The sequence below is a fragment of the Rhodamnia argentea genome, chromosome 8 (assembly GCF_020921035.1).
Source record: "Rhodamnia argentea isolate NSW1041297 chromosome 8, ASM2092103v1, whole genome shotgun sequence".
NCBI lineage: Eukaryota > Viridiplantae > Streptophyta > Magnoliopsida > Myrtales > Myrtaceae > Rhodamnia > Rhodamnia argentea.
The window spans coordinates 10,456,974-10,477,773 of record NC_063157.1 but is presented as its reverse complement, the minus strand read 5'-3'; the positions used below and the strand labels follow the sequence as shown (position 1 = coordinate 10,477,773).

At 42.7% G+C, this 20,800-nt stretch overlaps 3 protein-coding genes across 3 annotated transcripts; all 3 read left to right on the top strand.

Moving 5' to 3' along the window:
- Positions 1–223: 223 nt before the first annotated feature.
- Positions 224–1,840, top strand: LOC115727676 (UPF0481 protein At3g47200-like). The gene is made up of 2 exons (XM_048284280.1): positions 224–814; positions 1,043–1,840. Exons 1-2 carry the CDS (start codon positions 224–226, stop codon positions 1,838–1,840), a joined length of 1,389 nt encoding a protein of 462 aa, XP_048140237.1.
- A 5,672-nt stretch (positions 1,841–7,512) lies between these two features.
- On the top strand, positions 7,513–9,350 carry LOC115727679 (UPF0481 protein At3g47200-like). The gene is made up of 2 exons (XM_030657938.2): positions 7,513–8,119; positions 8,648–9,350. The coding sequence occupies exons 1-2, from the start codon at positions 7,523–7,525 to the stop codon at positions 9,341–9,343; spliced, it is 1,293 nt and encodes a 430-aa protein (XP_030513798.1). The 5' UTR covers positions 7,513–7,522; the 3' UTR covers positions 9,344–9,350.
- Positions 9,351–12,765: 3,415 nt separating this feature from the next.
- LOC115727678 (UPF0481 protein At3g47200-like) lies at positions 12,766–14,480 on the top strand. Its single transcript, XM_030657937.2, has 2 exons — positions 12,766–13,487; positions 13,615–14,480. The coding sequence occupies exons 1-2, from the start codon at positions 12,885–12,887 to the stop codon at positions 14,326–14,328; spliced, it is 1,317 nt and encodes a 438-aa protein (XP_030513797.1). The 5' UTR covers positions 12,766–12,884; the 3' UTR covers positions 14,329–14,480.
- Positions 14,481–20,800: the final 6,320 nt, after the last annotated feature.

Sequence of the window (20,800 nt, the reverse complement as noted above, 5' to 3'; positions counted from 1 at the left end):
TTTTGATTTTGATAGAGCTATTGGTCTTGAAAAGTTTATTCGATGCCGATAAATCACGTGAATCGTGTTCCATGCAAATCGATTCCTACGGCTTTCCCGGGACCTGCTTACTTAAAAACAACTTTTCTCTTTACTCAGTGCACAAAAAGGGAGTTACACATTCATGGTTTTAAGAGAAAAACAAGAACAGACCCTTGTAAAAACCTGCGAAACTTGCGGAACCATGCCTCCTCTCGACCTGAATGAGAACAATTGGATCGTCCAAGTCGAGGAGAGCCTCAAGAGCAAGACCTCCGATGACCAACGGCACTGGAACAAGCGGTCCATCTACAGGGTCCCCGCCCACATCACCAACCTCAAAAGCGAGGCCTACCGGCCGCAGGCTGTCTCCTTCGGCCCCTTCCACCACGGCGAGGACCACCTTCGTCCCATGGAGGACCACAAGCACCGCGTGCTCGTCCACTTCCTCAGGCGGTCCGGGAAGCGCCTAGAGCACTTCCTTGAGTCCCTGAGGGAGGTGGCGGGGGACCTTGAGGAGAGCTACGACACGCTGGACCCGAAGTGGATGGAGGGTGGTGGCAAAGGCGTGGCGGGCTTATTTCTGCAGCTTATGATCACTGACGGTTGCTTCATGCTCGAGATCCTAAGGTTCACAAATAAGGAGGTGGATGACTATGCGCCTAACGACCCCATCTTTAGCGAGCACGGGTGGCTTTACATACTTCCTGTCATTGGTCGGGACATGCTGCTGCTGGAGAATCAGCTTCCCATGCTAGTACTGGAACGGCTGGTCGCCGTCTGTAATGGCAAGAAGGTTAGTTCCTTAGATTTTGCTCCGTCGTAAGAGATATTTTTCGCACGCATGTAAACCGCCGTACTGGGTTCACAGTACATCTTGGCAATCTCAAAGGAATCAAATCTAATGCTCCAATCCTGATCTATAACCGATATTAGAAACTTCTTTTTATACCTTCTACTCATGGACAATCCACATGACATCAGGAGGAAGGGAAATTGAACTGACTTTACTCCAATAATGCAGGAGGAAGAATACATCAACAGGCTCATCCTCAACTTCAGGGGAGCCAGCGAGAACAATCCAAGCATGGGAAAATGCCTGCACGTCCTGGACGTCTTCAGGAAGAAGCGGGTCCATCTCAATCCGGACCAAGTGGTGAGCATGGACAACCTGAACAACGCGTGCATGGGAACATGCCTGCACGTCCCGGACGTCTTCGGGAAGAGCCTGCTAATGGAGTCCAAGAAGAATAAAAAGAGGAAGGGCAAGGACAGCGAGGAGGTAATCCCACCAGCCACCGAGCTCTGTGAGCACGGGATCCAGTTCAAGCAAAGCAGCACCGACAGCCTCAAGGAGATCTCCTTTGGCAGCGGGGTCCTGAGGCTCCCCGTGATCGTGGTAGACGACACCACCGAGTCCATGTTCCTCAACCTCATTGCGTTTGAGTGCTTCCATGTCGAGGCTGGGACCGAGGTCACGTCCTACATCTGCTTCATGGACAACCTCATCAATGAGGCGCCGGATGTTGCGCTGCTCCGCAAGAAGAGCATCATCGAGAATTACATGGAGAGCGACGAGGCAGCTGCCAAGCTGTTCAACTCGCTGGCCAAGGACGTGATGCTCGACCCGAACGGCGGGCTCCATGGCGTGATCAAGAAGGTCAGAGAATACTGCAAGGAGAGAAGGCACGAGTGGAGGGCCAGTCTCATGCACACCCACTTCAGGAATCCTTGGGTTATATTGTCTCTCTTTGCCGCCTTCCTCCTCTTCGGGCTTACCATAATTCAGACCATATATACCGTGCTCGGCTATAAAAAATGAACCCTCCCTATTCCTCTTGGTACAATATATTTTTTCTCCATTTTTCGGGTTTTAACTTTTCACCTAATGACTCTCTTGATTAGTTGTTGATTGTTGTTGGTGTGATATACTCTCTTTAGAATACTCCACGATATTCCCTCCCTCTCTCTCTTAGTGGTATGTGAATTTTGTAGAAGAAAAAAAAAATCTTGGAAGCAGCTAATTTTTGTAATAAAAGAAGAGTCTGCGTTGAAGCTCGTGGAGAAGACTTTCATGTACTATGACATCTTCAGTGTACTTAAAGCCTTTATGTTGGGATTTATGGGAGTACCGTTAACGACCTGATTTTTCGCCAATTAAGTTTATAAGCGGGATAGAAAATTTTATCAGACTTCGAATATTGAATGGACGAGTTTTCAAGATGTTTTAGCACGGCGGACTAATTGAGCTTAATACTATAGTTGGGGCCATTAATGGGGACGGACTATTTGAATTTAATTAGCCGTGTCCGTTGAAGTAAAATTGGTCCGGTGCAAAATTCGGTTTCCGATTGGACTGCGGAACCTTTTAATCAACCTCCCCTACGCCACCTGCCCTCTGACGTCGCCATCCATTTCCCTTATTAAGGCACCTCACGGCTCACGCTCTCTCTCTCTCTCTCTCTCTCTCTCTCTCTCTCTCTCTCCGCTTCATTTTTAGACAACTTCCCTCTTCCCTCTCTGTTTCTTCTCTCGATGCTCTCTTCCCATGTTCCACGGACTCGCAGTTTTGCAATTTTTTTCCGTGTTGGACACGTGTCGGACTCGGACACGTGTTTGACACGCTCGGACACCGCCAGATTCTTCTCGGACACGTAGTCAACGTGTGTCCAAGGCCGGACTCGCGGTCAACTATCATCGCTTGTCGTGTCCTGTGTACGTGTAACATAGCTTTATTCTCACTCTCGCACGAGCACTCCTCAAGCTTGATTGAGCTCCGACAGCTGCAGCGATTCATTGCCAGCAGTTCTTCAAGACCGGATGTCGCTGCTCAACTGCTCTGCCCAGCCGCTCCCTCGACCCGCGATGCCTGAGAAGAAGAAAAGTGAGGCTCAAGCTCGTTCTGGAGCTGATTCCACTCACGTCTTCGCCAAGCTCCAATCCTAGACAAGTAGTACTTTTATGCTTACTCCTAACCTATCCGATAGTCGAGCGCTTGATCTAAAAGGCTTGGGTCTAGGGGAGTATGCATGATCCGAGCTGGTCCGATCCCAATATGGAACCGGGGACCGGACTAGTAGTCTCGATCTCCAAATTTTCGAGATCGAGGATTGAATCGGGACCTAACTTGTTTCAGTGAGACTGCTAGCACCAGCTGTTATAGAAATTTATCCTTTGGATCTAAATTAATAACTTTCAATCTCAACCTTCTAACCTAATAAAATATACACATGACCATTGTACAAGAATCACATGAGTACTTATAATCCTAAAACAATGAAAAAAAAGACTAAATTAGGATAAAAACACTTAAAATAATTGAAATAAGATTATGCTCTTGTATCATTCTCCTTGAGTGGGAAAGAATCAAGCTTAAAGTGAGATTACACTTGTATTCCACTGAATCCAAGTGAGAACAAAATAATGAATTTGGGCTAAAGTACACTACAAGTGCCACAACTTGTGTCCGGCGCTCACTTTAAGGCCAAAACTTTCAAAAACATCACTTAAGTGCTAATTTTTTTAAAAATACTTACTTCAATGCCAACTTCCATTTGAACTTACGTGGCTCGCCAAAAATCCGATTTGGCCTATTTTTATTAATATTTAAATTGACGTGGCTTGCCGGAGTTGGTACTGAAGTGAGCATTTTTTTTTTAAATTAGCATTTAAGTAAACGTTTTGAAAGTTTTGACACCGAAGTGATCGTTTTTCAAAAAAATTGATACTTGAGTCAAGACAAAACACAATCGACTTATAGACTAGCTTGGATTATAATTAGAAACACCCTTTGATTGAATCCCTTGGAATGAGCACTTCCCCATAAGCTTATAGTTTGCATACAAGCCAGAGCCAAGAAAAACCGAGAAATTGCCCAGCAACATTCAACTGAACAAAGGAAACACGGGTTCCGGACAATGTTGAAACTTAAAACTGATGCATTTATCATATATAATAGTCAGTTGCGCGTTGAACTTTGCAAAGAGATCAAATTCTAATCACGAGGAAGAGAGCATTACTCAATATCAAATGGAAGCCCGCTAAAGATAATCCAGCCAAGTCCAACTGTAGAAAAATCCTATGACAAAAAAAAATTGCAAATACATATATCCTCATTCTTTATTATTCTTTTGGGCCTAGGTCCGCGTCACAAACTTGCAGCCAGTAAGGACCTATTTGGTAACGTTTTTATTTCTCCGATTATGTTCTTCAGAATAAAAAAGAATCAGAAACATGCTTGCTAAAACAAATGATTCTCATTCTGCTCTCGGAAGCACTTTTGGACCAAAAATAAGAATTAAAAAAAGGGTTAATTCTTCAGAAAGAGAACACTTTTGAGAATCAAAAAGGCAACGATAGTCTTTTTTCACTTTTGTTGGGCGCCCATGAGGCGTGGGTCGAGTCAACCCAACCAGGTCCAAATAATTTTTTTAATAAAAATTTAGGAAATTAATAAAAAATAAAATAAAATCAGAAAATGATTTAAAAATCCAAAAAATGAAAAATTCATCAAAAATAGAAAAAAAATCATAAAAAATTCCAAGAAAATCTAAAAAATTAGGAGATGGGTCATTTGAATTGGCCAATCCTATTTTTGATTACTTTGCCTTTTGATTTCTCCCAAATGACAATTTTGCCCCTCATGGGCATATCGTTCCGAAAAATCCCGAAATTTCTCAAAAAATCTCAAAAAAGTATGAAATGAGTCCATTCAACTGGCCAATCATGTTTTTAGTGATTTTATCTTCCAATTTCCTAAACCATGACTAATTTTTTGCCGGAGTACCATGCTGCATCAGTAATCATTCGCATATTATTCAAGAATAAAACCGAGTCACCTATGTGGTAGAGATAAATTTATTCATTTTGAGCAATAAAAGATAATCGGAATCACCTTTTTCATCCTTGGCATATGCATAGCCTTAAGAGAATCATGGAAAAATAACAATTTTAGCATATTATCATTCGAAGGAACAAATCTTAAGCATCCTTATTTGGGGCAAAAAGATGTCATGGTGCAAGAGGATGGCAACTATGGGGTATGAGGAAAGTCATCAAATGTGATTATGTAATTATTTGATTTAAATGAAAAATTGAGAATAAAAAACCTATCCAGGGAATAGAATAAAAAAAATTGATTCTAATCGGAATCTATTTTTGGAACAGAAACTTTACCAAACAGCCCCTAAGCGTTCCCTCAATTTATGAAAAAAGAATTCACGTGTGTCTAGCTAAAGGAGTCTATGCCTTGTTGTTTTAATGCTTCTGAACTGTTTAATTTCCATAACCAATTGTGTGCATGTGGGGCCATAATTCTCCATTTTTTTTTATAAAAAAATCCTAAACTTTTTTATTTTGCCAATTGAGTTTTAAACTTTCTCACATTTTGTTAATTGAATTAATTCCACCAATTATAGTTGCAAATCATTGACGTGTATGCCGGCCCTCCCGCATGACGCGGTCAGCACCGACATTGACAATTTTTAATAATATTTTTATATTTTTTGAATTTTTTTATTTTGTTTTCCTTTTTATTTTCTTTTTGACTGGCACATAAAAAAGTAGAAAAAATAAAAATTAAAAAAAAATTGATATATGTTTAAAAAAATTTTTGATTTTTTTTGGTTTTTTTTTCCTTTTTTCCACTTAGCGTGCATCTGTTTCATGGAAAACTCAAGATTTGAAAAATATTTTCCAAAAAAATGATTGGTTACATTGCTTAGAAGAATTAGTCAAAGAAAAATGTTTTCATTATCAATAACAATTTATGCCTATTATTTTGATGAGTACTAAAAATATTTTTGTTCATCTATTCTTGTAAAGGATACAAATAATTATTTTTTAATTTTTTTTTTTCGAATCTTGAGTTTTCCGTGAAACAAACCCAGGCTCATGCACGAATATGTTTTATCTCCTCAGACCTCTGGCTGTCTCTGTCCAAAACTGAACGAATATGTGCGTATTTGGTGGAGACGTTCTGCCCAGTCTCACTCCCTGAAGTATTCTTTTGTTCCCTTGCTTGTGTGGCCGGGCTCCCTTGATCTTTGGAAGTCAAAATATGCCCTTTTCTAAATTTCAGAATGGATTGATTTGCCAAAAAAAAAAAAGATTGGTAGCCATGACTTCGTCTATGTTTGATGCGGCCACACTGTCCTTAATTAAAAGAATGTCCCCAATTTCTAACTACGAAGAATGCAATGAGGAACAAAAATTCAAAACTGTGTAGTGTGGCTGTTCTTGTTTAATGGTCAAATGCCGATATCATCAGTGGACTCGACCCTTAGTTTTCAATGTGAAATGCGAAAAAGATCTTCAAGCAGTCGACTCTCTTTGAAAGGACGCTCATGTACGTTTTCTTCAATGATATGTGGTACCTAAATCTGTCTCAAAGGTCACATTGTGGATGCAAATGTGAAAGTAATGAACCCAACAGGGGTGAGCATGGCCCAGGTGGATGGTTCCTACCATAAAACTTAGAATTGCCCACTAAGGGCCAATTCTGAAAAATTGAAATAAAAAATCATTCATTGGTTCAATCGTTCCACCTCAGAATCGGACTACCAGCCCAGTCGAGCCTTTTTCATGCGGGTGTCTTTTCTTTCAATGCCAGCTACATATGCCGCATCCTTAAGTAACTGTTTTTCCAAGCTAGCTATATAGACCATTTGATACTATGATGCCAGCTGTATCAGCCACGTTGCTCAGATATTATTTCGCTAGCCAGCCATATCCGCCGGTTGTTATTTCCCCTTTAATTCTCAACCTTTCACACATCGTTTCGAGAAGCCAACAACACCACCAAACTCACCGGCCATAGACTAGCTAGATCTAGAAGTTTCATCACGGACAAGTACCGAACGCTGCCTGGTTTGTCATGCCACAGCCACTGGACATCATCTAGACTTGGATACAAACTCAAGGAACTTGAGTTTGAAGGGGACAAAAAGATATTTAGAGATTTTATTCTATTGATTATATATATCCCTCAAAATTGTGCGTTTGATTATGATCGACACATGTTATTTTATATACTCATCTTATAAAACCTATAAATAGGTTGATGTATTCTTAATTATGGTATGACGAAATACACGGAAATTCCGCTATTCTCTATTCCACTTTATTATTCTGAATTTGAGAAATGAGAGAGCTTTTTGTGTAACTCGATCGAAAGAGGTTCTCTAGCAATTGTTGAAGAGTTTGGAACCTTCGGGAGAGTAGATTGCCAGAGAATGTGCACGACACAATAACTCCTTGATTGTGCTTCGGACATATCACAACTTTTGATTTTGATAGAGCTATTGGTCTTGAAAAGTTTATTCGATGCCGATAAATCACGTGAATCGCGTTCCGTGCAAATCGATTCCTACGGCTTTCCCGGGACATGCTTGCTTAAAAACAACTTTTCTCTTTACTCAGTGCACAAAAAGGGAGTCACGCATTCATGGTCTAAAGAGAAAACCAAGAACAGATCCTTGTGGAAGCCCGTGACACTTGCGGAACCATGCCTCCTCTCGACCTGAACGAGACCAACTGGATCGTCCAAGTCAACGAGAGCCTCAGCCTCGAGCTCATGCCCTCCGACGAACAACAGTACTGGGAGAAGCGGTCCATCTACAGGGTCCCTGCCGGCATCACCGTCCACAACCGCGAGGCCTACCGGCCGCAGACCGTCTCCTTCGGCCCCTTCCACCACGGCGATGACCACCTTCGTCCCATGGAGGACCACAAGCGCCGCGTGCTCGTCCACTTCCTCAGGCGGTCCGGGAAGCCCCTAGAGCACTTCCTTGAGTCCCTGAGGGAGGTGGCGGGGGACCTCGAGGAGAGCTACGACACGCTGGACCCGAAGTGGATGGAGGGTGGTGGCAAGGGCGTGGCGGGCTTATTTCTGCAACTTATGATCACTGATGGCTGCTTCATGCTCGAGATCCTTAGGACCACTTCACAGGAGGCGAACGACTATGCGCCCAATGACCCCATCTTCAGCAACCATGGGAAGCTCTACGTACTTCCAAACATTAGGCGGGACATGCTGCTGCTGGAGAATCAGCTGCCCATGCTAGTGTTGGATCGGCTGGTTGCCGTCTGTGATGGCAAGAAGGTCAATTCCTTAGGTTTTGTTCCGTCGTAAGAGAGATTTTTTTGCCCGCATGTAAACCCCCGTACTATGTTCACAGTACAACTTGCAGATTTCAGAGGCATGAATTATACATTATTAGGTCTGTGACCACTATGAGGCAATTCTTTTTTTTACCTTCTATTGGAAAGAGAACAAATCCACGAGTGTCATGACTTTCGTACGGCACTTACTTGAGTTCTATAACTTTTTTTTAAATCATTTAAGTATCATAATTTTTTAATCGATAACTTGAGTGCCATAATTTTTAAAAATAGTTCACCACAAGTTTTTTAATACTTAGGTAAACGTTTTTAAAAGTTATGGCACTCAAGTGAACGTTCTTTAGAATTCAATAGCACTTAAGTGATTGGAAAAATAGTTATGGCACTCAAGTGAGCACAGTACGAATATTATGGCACTTATGGTCTCCTTATCCCTCTTTTGCTCTAGGAAAATTCATATGACAACAGGAGGAAGGGAAAAAAGACTGACTTTACTCCAACATTGCAGGAGGACGAGTACATCAACAGGCTCATCCTCGATTGCTTCTGCTCCCCCTCCCCGAACAATCCAAGGATGGGAAAATGCCTGCACGTCCTGGACGTCTTCAGGAAGAATCTGGTCCAGCCCACGTTGGACAAGGCGGTGAGCAAGCGCAGCAAGGAGATAATCCGGTCAGCGACAGAACTCCGCGAGCACGGGATCCGGTTCAGGAATAGCAACACCTACAGCCTGAAGGACATCTCCTTTGCCAGCGGGATCATGAGGCTCCCCACAATCAAGGTGGACGAAGACACCGAGTCCATATTCCTCAACCTCATCGCATTCGAGCGTTTCCACGTTGAGGCTGGGAACGAGGTCACGTCCTACATCTCCTTCATGAACAACATCATCGACAGGGGACAGGACGTCGCGCTGCTCCACACCAAGGGCATCATCCAGAATGCCATGGAGAGCGATGAGGCGGCAGCCAAGCTGTTCAACTCGCTGGCCAAGGACGTGATGCTCGACCCAGACAGCAGCCTCCATGACGTGATCAACAAGGTCAGAGAGTACTGCAAGAAGAGGAGGCACAAGTGGAGGGCCAACCTCATGCACACCTACTTCAGGAATCCTTGGGTTATATTGTCTCTCATTGCGGCCTTCCTCCTCTTCGGGCTTAGCATAATACAGACCGTATATACCGTGCTCAGCTACAAGAAATGAACCCTCCCTTTGCTCCGGGTTTTCTCCTAATGGCTCTCTTGATTAGCTGTTGATTGTTGTTATTGTTATATACTGTCCTTAGAATACTCTACGATACTCTCTCTCTCTCTCTCTCTCTCTCTCTCTCTCTCTCTTAGTGATATTTGAATTTTGTAGCAGAAAAAATCTTGGCAGTAGTCAATGTTTGATATAAAAGAAGAGTCACCGTTGAAGCTCGTGGAGAAGACTTTCTTTTACTGTGTCATCTTCACTGTACTTAAAGCCTTTGTAATGCAAAATCCATGATTTCCTATTGGTCTCTCTTTGCTTCAAACTTAGCCGCCCACTAACCGTACATTTTTTTCACTCTTTTTCATTCAAATATCAAACTTGGTAGCAATTAAACTAAAATGAGAGTATCGGTGTCAATACTTTCGACTAGGTTATCAATTTAGGGGTTGTCGATTGCCGATCAAGTATTACGTTGCCGATTTAAATGCGTCGTGACTGTTCTTATTGTTAAGAATTTATCTCTTTAGAATGTTAGATATATTTATAGTTATATAAGCGTAAGATCAAGAGTCATGTAACAAGCCTCTATATAAAGGATGGTCTTGTGATAATTTTGTTAGGGTGAAAATCAAAGTGAAATAAAGAAAGGTATATTCGTCTCGTTCTCCTTCATGAGTTATGTGAGTTGTGAGTGCTTCACTTCAAATGCGTCGTGATTGTTCTTATTTTTAGGAATTTATCTCTTTAGAATGTTAGATATATTTATGAGTTATATAAGCGTAAGATCAAGAGTCATGTAGCAAGCCTCTATATAAAGGATGTTCTTGTGATAATTTTGTTCGGATGAAAATCAAAGTGAAATAAAGAAAGGTATATTCATCTCGTTCTCCTTCATGAGTTATGTGAGTTGTGAGTGCTTCACTTCAAATTATCCTCATCAAATTGGTATCATAGCTTACGGTTCTTAGTCATTGGCTCAATAAACAATCAACTTCCTCGTCAATATCATTGTCTCACCAAAGAAAATTATGCTAATTGGGCTGTTAGAATGAAAGCTGTACGCGGTGCCTATGATGTATGGAAAATTGTCAACTTAGGCTATGGTGAGCCAAACGACGAAGCCACCTCGAGTCAAAATGAAAAGAATGCCTTAGGAAAGGTTCCAGCAAAAGATCAACATGCCATGTGATGCAAATCCTGTTTATAGCGGGATGCATTCTGATCTATATGCAGATTATTTAAAATGCACCCAATCTATTAGTAATATCATATCGCTCTACATGAAATGCTACCAATGAGATAAGATTTCTTATCTTCCTAATGTATGATCTTTTTGAGGTTTTTCCAAATTGGGAAACAAATCAAGATAAAATATGCATTCAAAATATGCTAGAGATAATGCATGATCTTTTGAGAAAATATCTAATCCAAATTTGTTTGACGGATAAAATCGGCAAGTCGGATATACGTAACTGTAGATCGGACTGCTCGATTTCCCGTGCTATCGGTAAAGCTATCTCATGGTCGAGATCCGGATATTGACATGTGCGCGTTGTCCGTAGGAAATATTCCCTAATCTGGATTAGTTTTCTAAATCTAGAAAAATTATATGCATGAGATTTCAAATAGGTTAAAAATAGGTAACATTATCTAGACAATCAACGGATAACGGAAATTACCTATTCCATATATTGTGCAAATATTTTCTTTCCCAATGCGGATCGGGATCGAACTGGAACGGCTTGGCTCGAACATGGGTTGAATAGAGAATGACAGAGATGGCTCACAGTGGTTGCCGGTGTATGAGTTTCAATGGGGCTTGCGGTGATTCATGGCACAGCAACGTCGGGGACTCGTGGCAGCGAGCGTCGGTGGCTGGGCCAGCGGAGCTCACCGCTGGACTTCTCGGGTCAGGCAAGAGTAGTGGCAAGGGCTCCAGGCTTTCATGGCAACCATGACGATGGGCTTGGCTTGCGATCGGGGACAGCTGGATCTGATTAACCTGCAAAGAACAACCATAACGTTGACGGTAAATCTCGGTTTTGCAAGAGAATCAACTGTTGGATTCAGCGTCTGGCTCCAGGAACAGCGGACTTAGAAAAGGCCTGAATACCTTTGTTTTCTTAAATACGAGCCCGAGGTATCTTCGTTTTTTCAAATAAGGTTGTAGAGTACTCTCATTTTCTGAAATAATGATTTGAAGTAGCCATATCAGTATAAAGAGAAGGGCCTGACTCATCGGCTGGTCAATGACATTTTTCGCCCTTTACTTTTTTTTTAATATTTTTCTTGTTTATTTGTTTTTTCCTTTTTTTTTTGTTTTTATTACAATAAACTGGCGCGATGACTCATGCCTGTAGCCGCCGCCCCATGGCTGGTGGGGTCACTTCTTCATAGGCTACGTAGTCTTCGTATGATGCCGAGTCTGCGACAACCCAAAATTCCGGAACAACCATATTTTATGGCTGACGTGGCGGACAACGTCGTTCAAAATACATGATAGGCATGTAAACTGTCTTATGTTAATGTAACACCGACCTAGGTAAAAGGAAAAAAAAAACTGACTTAATAATTGAAGGTTATCATGATAATGGGCTATGGTTTCTTTTATCCAAACCATGTTCACGAGGATTCTTTCTTCTAAGAGCAAAAGCAATAAACAGCCTTTTAATCAGTTTCTGAAAGAGAAACCGAGGGCACTTTCTCCCTGAGCAAGCAAGGAATGTTCTGCACCTGATTTACTTTGGGATTACATATTGAATGTGTTGTCCGGACAGGACGAGACGCAACATGGGGTCATTAATATTCTTAATTAGAGCTTAAGCCCAAAGATGCATAGTGCTGTAATTTATCTCGAAAGAGTGAAGTGAAAGAGTTGCATGATATAAGAAGTGAGTATGAAGTAAGAAGTCATGTTAGGATGCAAAAACTTTAATGGATCCAAGTACTTCTCGATTGGAGCTCATAATCATTTATAATGGGGGAAATTGTCTAATCAGTCCTAAATATATTACACGGTTATTGATTCGATCCTAAACTTTTAAATTTTGTTGGTTGAGTCATAAGTCTTTGCGCGAAATTCCGATATAGTCTTTCAGACTAACTTTCGTAGAAAATTGCTGGACTGGCAACGTACCATGTAGGATGGCGAGAGATGATTGGACCATTAACAAAGATTTTCTCCATTGGAGCTCATCAATGCTCGCGGTTGATTACACTTACTGATAACATGTACTCAATTCACAGTACCCCCTTTATTTCAGACAGACACCCGCGAGATTCATCGTCTTCAAAGGCACGTACATGATCATGCGATTCGATACCCACGGCTTCCATGGAACGTTGAACACTTTGTCTCTTTACCTCTTCAGTCTCAAGCATTCGGAGCTTGGACGAATCTCAAGCTTTATCCCTCGACACTCTTCCCCATCTCTCTATATCGATAAATTCACCTCTCCTCTTTACACCTTCCAGCATAAAATAGAAAGAGAGAGAGAGCTTAAGACGCTCCAGAACATACACTTTCGGAAACTTTGAAACTTGCGGAACCATGTCGCCTGAACCGCGACCGCTGGACCGGAACCAGACCGAATGGACCATCTACGTTAACGAGAGCCTCAAGCGCATGCCCGTCGACGAGCGACAGATATGGGAGAAGCGGTGCGTCTACAGGGTCCCCGCCTGCGTCACCGAGCTCAACCACAAAGCCTACCAGCCGCAGGCCATCTCCTTCGGGCCCTACCACCACGGTGAGGACCGCCTCCGCCCCATGGAGGAGCACAAGCACCGCGCGCTCCTCCACTTCCTCAAGCGGTCCAGGAAGTGCCTCGAGCCCTTCCTCGAGTCCATGAGGGAGGTGGCGCAGGACCTCGAGGAGAGCTACGAGGCGTTGGACCCAAAGTGGAAGGAGGGTGGCAGCGAGGGCGCGGGTCGGTTCCTGGAGCTGATGATCACCGACGGCTGCTTCATGCTCGAGATCCTGAGGACCGCGACGCAGGTGGTGGACGACTACGCGCCCAACGACCCCATCTTCAGCAACCACGGGAAGCTCTACATAATGCCGTACATACGACGGGATATGCTGATGCTGGAGAATCAGCTTCCGATGCTAGTGCTGGATCGGCTGGTCACTGTTGAGAGCAACGGCAAGAAGGTTACTTTCTTTATTAAATCTATCGCCGCTGTCGGAAACTTCATTTCCTTTTTCATCTTTTCCTCAAGTAGTATCGATACGACCACAATCTCGGACGCGATGTACTGACTTTACTCCAATAACGCAGGACAATGAATTCGTCAACAAGCTCATCCTCAAGTTCTGCTCCCTCGGCACGCGCGTCACAAAGATGGGCAAATGCCTGCACGTCCTGGACGTCTTCAGGAAGAGCATGCTGACGGACCCCAAGAAGAAGGTCCACCACGAGATGGTCAAGATGGGGCACGATGGCAGTGAGGAGATCATCCGGTCGGCCACCGAGCTCGACGAGGCCGGGATTCGGTTCAAGAAGAGCAAGACCGACAGCCTCAAGGACATCTCCTTCTCCAAAGGGGTCCTGAGGCTCCCCGTGATTGTGGTGGACGACACCACTGAGTCCATGTTCCTCAACCTCATAGCGTTCGAGCGCTTCCACGTCGGGGCCGGGAACGAGGTCACGTCCTACATCTTCTTCATGGACAATATCATCGATAATGAGCGGGACGTCGCGCTGCTCCACGCCCGGGGCATCATCCAGAATGCCGTCGGGAGCGACAAGGCGGTTGCCAAGCTGTTCAACTCGCTGTCCAAGGACGTGACCCTCGAGCCCGACAGCACCCTCGATGCCGTGCACAAGAAGGTCAGCAGGTACTGCAAGAAGCCCTGGAACGTGTGGAGGGCTAACCTCATCCACACCTACTTCAGGAATCCATGGGCTATACTGTCTCTCGTCGCCGCCGTCTTCCTCTTCGCGCTCACCATAATTCAGACGGTGTATTCCGTGCTCAGCTACAATGGTTGAGCCCTCCCCTTGCCTCTGGTGCAATAATTTTTTTTTTACAGTTTTCGGGTTCTTCTCCGGGTGGCGCGCTTGATAATAATCTCTTGATCGGTTGTTGATTGTTGTTCTGAATGTATTTTCCTCCTATTTTCAATCACGTTGATATCTTCCTCTTTGAATGTTTTGGATGATGGAAGCTTCATCTTTTCAGTCTACTTCAAGTTGGTCCAATTTGGGTCGGTAGTGTGAAGGGTGATCAAGTTTTTAGGCAACTGAAATCATCTTCCATGGTACCATTATCTTCTTTGATCGAATTGACCAAGAAGCTGGTGCGAATTTAAGTGAAAAAACAAAGAGGGCCTTCACAGTCGCTCTAAATTCCCATTGGCCACGACCTTCCGGTACACGAATGGTGGATTTGATGGTTTAAGAGGGTGGGAGTCTAGAGACGAGCTTGCGAACCGTGTTCTTGACACAATCCTTCTTGAAACTATAATTGCATACGATGACATTGACGTGTTTTAGTATCGTAGGTCGAGCTACGTGTCACTAAGTTTGTATTCCATAATGTAAAATATATCTTGAATTTTATGTACCCGATCCGGTTTATCACCCGACCCGACATATTTTTGTGCGGCCCAAAAAAGTGGAGGAAAAATTGAGATTTAGTTCGTGACGCGGAGAGTTGGACCGATAGGCCCAACTCGGAGTAAGCGAACAAATCTCATTTGCGATGCGAATAGATCTGCGTGGGGGTTTGGGGGCAATGCCCTCGAGAAATTTTTTTTAGGCTCTATTTTTTATACTGCGGCTAGAGTTTCTTTTCGTTTGGTATTGAGGATTTTCCTTATGTGAGAGACGAGTGAGCCGTGTGCTTTTGTTCAGTCGAAAATCAACTTCTATAATCAGTACTCTCTTTGATCATAGTGGAATTTCGTTTTGCCTCTCCCGTGGACGTAGATCACCTTGATTGAACCATGTTAATCCTCGTGTTATGTGTTCGCTTTCGCATTTGTTTTTTTAACACATAAAAATTAATCAATTTGAATTGGATCATTTTTTATCCGACGTACCTATTTGACAACTCTAGAGCTAGAGCAATCTCGAATCAAGAATCTACATCGACATTGTCGCCGCCAATGACATGAGCATTGTCGGCACAAGGAAATCTCGTCTTAGGATCTGGAGAAGACTTCTCAGCGTTGCCGCCGCGGTCCTCCGTCTTTATCCGCTCCACCCGGTCGTTCATGGATAAGGTACATTTGCGTGGTGGGTAAACCAAATTGTCAACCTGATCTGATGTGGTGGGCGAGTTGCTTGTCGAAGAGCTAGACAGGCTAAGCTCTATGTTCTATGAGCCTATCTCTGCATCCTTTAGTACCAGAAGGTGAAAATCTTCTGTGGATCAGCACTTGATCGCTCTTCATTTGAGGCTAATTTTGTCTTCTAAGGTCAAAAGTGGAATGGCACGTGCCCCGAGCATATCCGTCATTTTAAATACGTGAGCAGACTAGAAACCAAAATAAAATTGAATTTTTATAATACGAAATAAAAAGGTCGAAAAGAAATTGAGATTAGACTTGAAGTTAAGGATTTTTCTAGCAATTAACCCATAAAAAAAATCAACGTCATCGACAAAAACATTTATTACATGATAGACGTGCAAATCACATTATGTTTTATTTAGCTTTTGCTTCTATATAGTATAATGATTAGGTAATGACTTCCTCGTCTAGTCAATATTTTATTTAGCTCTACAGTATTGTCATGTAACTAATGGAACAAATTTTTACCTCGTTCCCGTGTCTATGAAGAACCTTGGGATGTTTGGTATTCTCTATGAGAAAGAAATTTTTTTTTTCTAGAGTCATGAAATAGCCTTTTACTCTATAGCTGTCCGGAGTCTATCAATTTTTAAAGTCTTTCCCCTTTGTCGACCGCAGTTGTGATGACATTCCTTCGGACTGTATTATTCTTGTAGCATGTTAATTTCCATGGCTGATGCCAAGTCCACGTCTTCTTCCAGGGCTGAAGTACTGGTGCTTACCACTGTATATATTTTGCTATTGTATGGCTTGTACGTGCCTGAATGGGAGTATCAGATCCAAACTGAATGCCCCTCCCTTTCACAAGAAAGAATTTTGGTGAGCTTTTTGATTCATTGCTCAATCTTTTCCTGGATTTATCATGTTGGTATGATTCGTGACTATCTAGGTGCTAAAATTTGTCCATTTTAAAGTGAAATGTGGAGTGGGAGGAAGTACCGGACCAGCTTGCAATGCTGTTGCAATGGTTGATCGTCGAGTGCTGGGAATACGACAATCATACGGAAAGCCAACATATCTTCGGACAAAGGTCTGTCCATCGTATCTTTCTTCTATGTCTATGGTTTTCCTTGCTTGGATTTGTGTACATCTGTTCTGATAATTCATTCTCTCACAGCAATGCAGTATTCATTCTCCAGATTCTGGTCCGTTGCCTGCTGACGCTACCCTTTGGTCCTGGAGGGCTTTTAAGGTGTTTATCTTGAGAGACTGCTCTTCGTGCTTTCAATTCATTTCAAGAACTACTCAAGCGGGAAGAGGGGAAGGTTGAAAGAAAGAGAGAAAAGTGGGGTTGCTATGTTAAGTGCTAAATCAAAAGTGGTTCTGTCTATAAAAAGGCCAAAGATAACATATTTCTTGTCTCTGTGGTTAAGTTTAGACACACCTTACTATGGACACACACACATATATATGTATAATGCGGTGGCCTTTTATGAGAGGAGGACAATTGGTAATTTGTTACCGGTTTCATGCATTCCAACAATCTGTATGTTTTATGCATGCAGTTCAGTGATGGCCGTGGTTACATACTTGGTCGGCTTGCAATTTGGACATGTGATTGTCCATTTTGAGATGACAGAATTGTGTATTGAGATAGTTTATTTTCCCCAATGGAGATCACATTTTTGACCTCTGTCTTCTTTTTGCATTCTGCTTTCAGCATCACAGGGTTAGAACTTTCCACTGGATGATCTCATCTTCTTTTCTTGTGGCTCTAGGCCTGGCATTAGATCTTTTAGGTGATTTACTTTGGGTCTTTGATGATTTATCGCAATCAACTATCAGTGGATACTTTTTATTAACTCACCTGTCGATTGCTTTGTCGTGACAGGAATGCAAGTGAACAAGGCTCTCTACACATGCAGTTACATGGCCATCACAGCTGGTGTGTAGCTGGAATTCTCTTCACCTTAATGTATCTGATGGTAATGCACTGTGGATTCTCTTGATCACGTATCGGACTCGTCGAGATTTTACAATTTGAGGTCCTTGTGCTACAGGGAGGATCTTGTCCTCGTCAAGTCGTCTTATCTTCCACACATTCTGGTTTTTCCTAATGTGCCGTTCCTCAACAGGTTGATTTCAGTGGACTTAGGCGTACTACCACAGTTCTGGAGGGGATGGGGAGGAACGCGTTGACCGTTTATGTCCTTGCAGCAACGAATGTCTTGCCCGGTTTCCTCCGGGGCTTCCACTGGAGGGGTCCTGAGAATAACATTGTATGCTCTCCTCCTTCCGTTTTTCTATTTTAAGTACAAAACGTTAGTCTTTTGTCTGACAAGGTTTGGAAATCTATAACTCTTCTTGTGGCAGCTGAGTTCAATCGGAATTGGAAGAAGATAGGAGGCTCGATATCGTGCTTCGACTCTGAATATTTATTGGAGCAAACTAGCCACATACATCTATTAAAGTGTGGTTCATTGCAGTTGATACAGAAAATATGTGGTCTGTTCGGTGAGGCTAGAGAAGTGCAGTTTTCTCCAAATTTGTGGGCTCTCTGTACGTAATTAGCAATTCTCTGTCACTTTATTTCGATATAGGATCTTATAAAGGCGGCCTCTAGCAGTTAGTTTCTTTTACCCTCTGTCGTCGATGATTGATTGGTAGGCGATGCTAGGCGCTTGGGATGTAGATGACTTTAAAATTTGAAGCCAATGGGGATCAGAGATTTACTCTGTTCAAAACCATATTATTCGCTGTAATTTAGCAAGTTTAGTGAAGAAGAAAATGGTGCGCATAGAAGATTTCATTTGCCTAAATCCTGATCATCCTTCACACTACCTGTCCAAATTGGGACAAACATGAAGAAGACTGAAACAAGAGAATCATCAGTTTATAATGATGAAAATGAAAAACAGTTGGGAAAAATATTTGTCAAAACGGTCATTTTGCAGGGCTTCTTGCAGTGCTTGCTGACCTCCCTGCGCACGTTATTGAGGCTGCTGTTGGGTTCGAGCGTCGAGTTGAATAGCTTGGCGACCGCCTTGCCTTGTCGCTCCCGAGGGCATATTCTGGATGATCCCTGGTCATGGAGCAGGGCGACATCCCGCTCTCTGTTGATGATGTTGTCCATGAAGAGCGCGCGGCGCATGTGGTCCTCCGTGGGGAGGAGGTGGTGCTTGCCGTGGTGGTAGGGGCCGAAGGAGACAGCCTGTGGCCGGTAGGCCTTGCGGTTGAGGTCGATGACGCAGGCGGGGGGGAGCCAGTAGACTATCCAGTTGGTCTCGTTCGGGTCCAAAAAACAAAAAATGCAGAAACATTCGTTTCTTGCTCAAAGAGAGAGTGCCCCGGTTTCCTTTTCGAAAACTAAAGGTGGGCATGATAATATTTCTAGAAGAAGATTTCTGCTTTAGAATTGCTTCTGGAGCAGAAATCTATTTGGTAATGTAACTTCTGAAGCATAAATTCGTTTGGTAAACAATTTTACTTCTAAAATGAATTTTTACTTATGAAGCTGTTTTTCCCCAATTTGAGAACTTACAAAAAGTATTTTTCAACTCAAGAAGTACTTCTAGACCAAAAACAAAAAACTCATGAAGTACTTCTCGCTTCACCTTATTTTCATTATGCCCTCATCCCTTTTTCGAACACGCCCGCCGCCGACATCCGCCGTCGCCCGGTGATGACCATCGCTAGCCATCGCTCCTCGCCGCCGGTGACCACCGCCACCTCTTCCCCCTTCCCCCCCCATTGTCGCCAACCAATATCGGCTATTGCCCACCTTTGACCTCCACTGGTCACTGCCCATTGCCGTTTGCAACCACCGCCAATCGCCGCCCATTGTCCATCGTAGACCTTTGTCGGCCGCTGCCATGGCCGTCACCGATCACCGACCTCCGCCGGCCGCCACCCATGGCTACTCGTAACCACCGCCACCAACCATTGCTCGTCGTCAATCACCACCCACCGTTGCCCATCGCGAGCCGCCACCAACCGCTTACCACCACAGCTCCGCTCGCCACCGCCAACCACCACCGCAACCACCACTGTCACCGAGTCTCCGTCTTCGGCTCTTTAAGTAAAAAAAAAAATTAAAAGTAAATAATATTTTTAATATTAAAATTATTTTTTAAAGAAATTTAAAAATTTTAAAAATGAAGAAGAAATTTTTCGGCCATCGATAATAATTTTTTATACAAGATTTTGTGTTAATAATATTTCAGAAGTAGAAATTTTCAACCATTACCAAACGAATTTCTCTCATCAGAAATTAACTTTTGGAGTAAAATTAGAAAAATTAACTTATGCTTCTGAGTAGAAGTGAAAAAATTAAATTCGGGTTAGAAGTTGATTTATGAAGCATAAGTGTTGCCATACACGCCCTGATAAACCGATTAAAGGCTCCAAGGGAAGAAAAAGAAAGCTGATTAGAGGTTGTTCACCGCTTTTGCTCTTAGAAGAATCCTTGTGAAGCTCGATGTAAATTAAATTCATTAGCACGAGGGCACATATATTGTGAGGAAGACAAGAAAAACGAAAGAGGGAACATGGCGGTTTGGGAAAAGAAATGGGAAAATCATCAAAAAGTCCTAAACATACTGTAATTGTGTCAAATTCAATTCTTTCAGTCAATCGGCGTTGACATAGCAAATTTTTATTAATATATTAACTTTTTTTAAAATTTTTGAATTTTTTAATAATTTCTTTTTCCATTTTTTTGTCGGGCCGACAGGAGACCGCCAACCACAGGCCCAAACCAAAAAAAGGCAGAAAAAATTATTAAAAGATAAAAATATTTTTAAAAATTTGCCACGTCAGCGCCGGCGGCACCACATCAGCATCGAGCGGCCAAATGGACTGGGCACAATTGTAAAATTTTAAGATTTAATTGGCAAAAAGAAAAAGTTTAGAAATAAATTGATACAATTATAATAGATTTAAGACTTTTTGGTAATTTTCCCCGTAAAGAACATATAGCCAATTATCATGATAACCTCCAATTATTAGATCAATTTTTTGCGACGACGGCCAACGATGGAGGGCCTCCCTCTTGTGGGTTTTTTTTCTTTTCCTTTATACGTGTGCATGCGTATTTTGTAGCCTCTTTTTAATATTTTAACTTAATCTAACAAAGTTTTAGATTTTAAAAAAAAAAGTAGGACTTCGACCAAAAGGATGTTGTCGTAGTCTTATGCTTGATGCTTTAATAACGTTAATGCCACGTAATA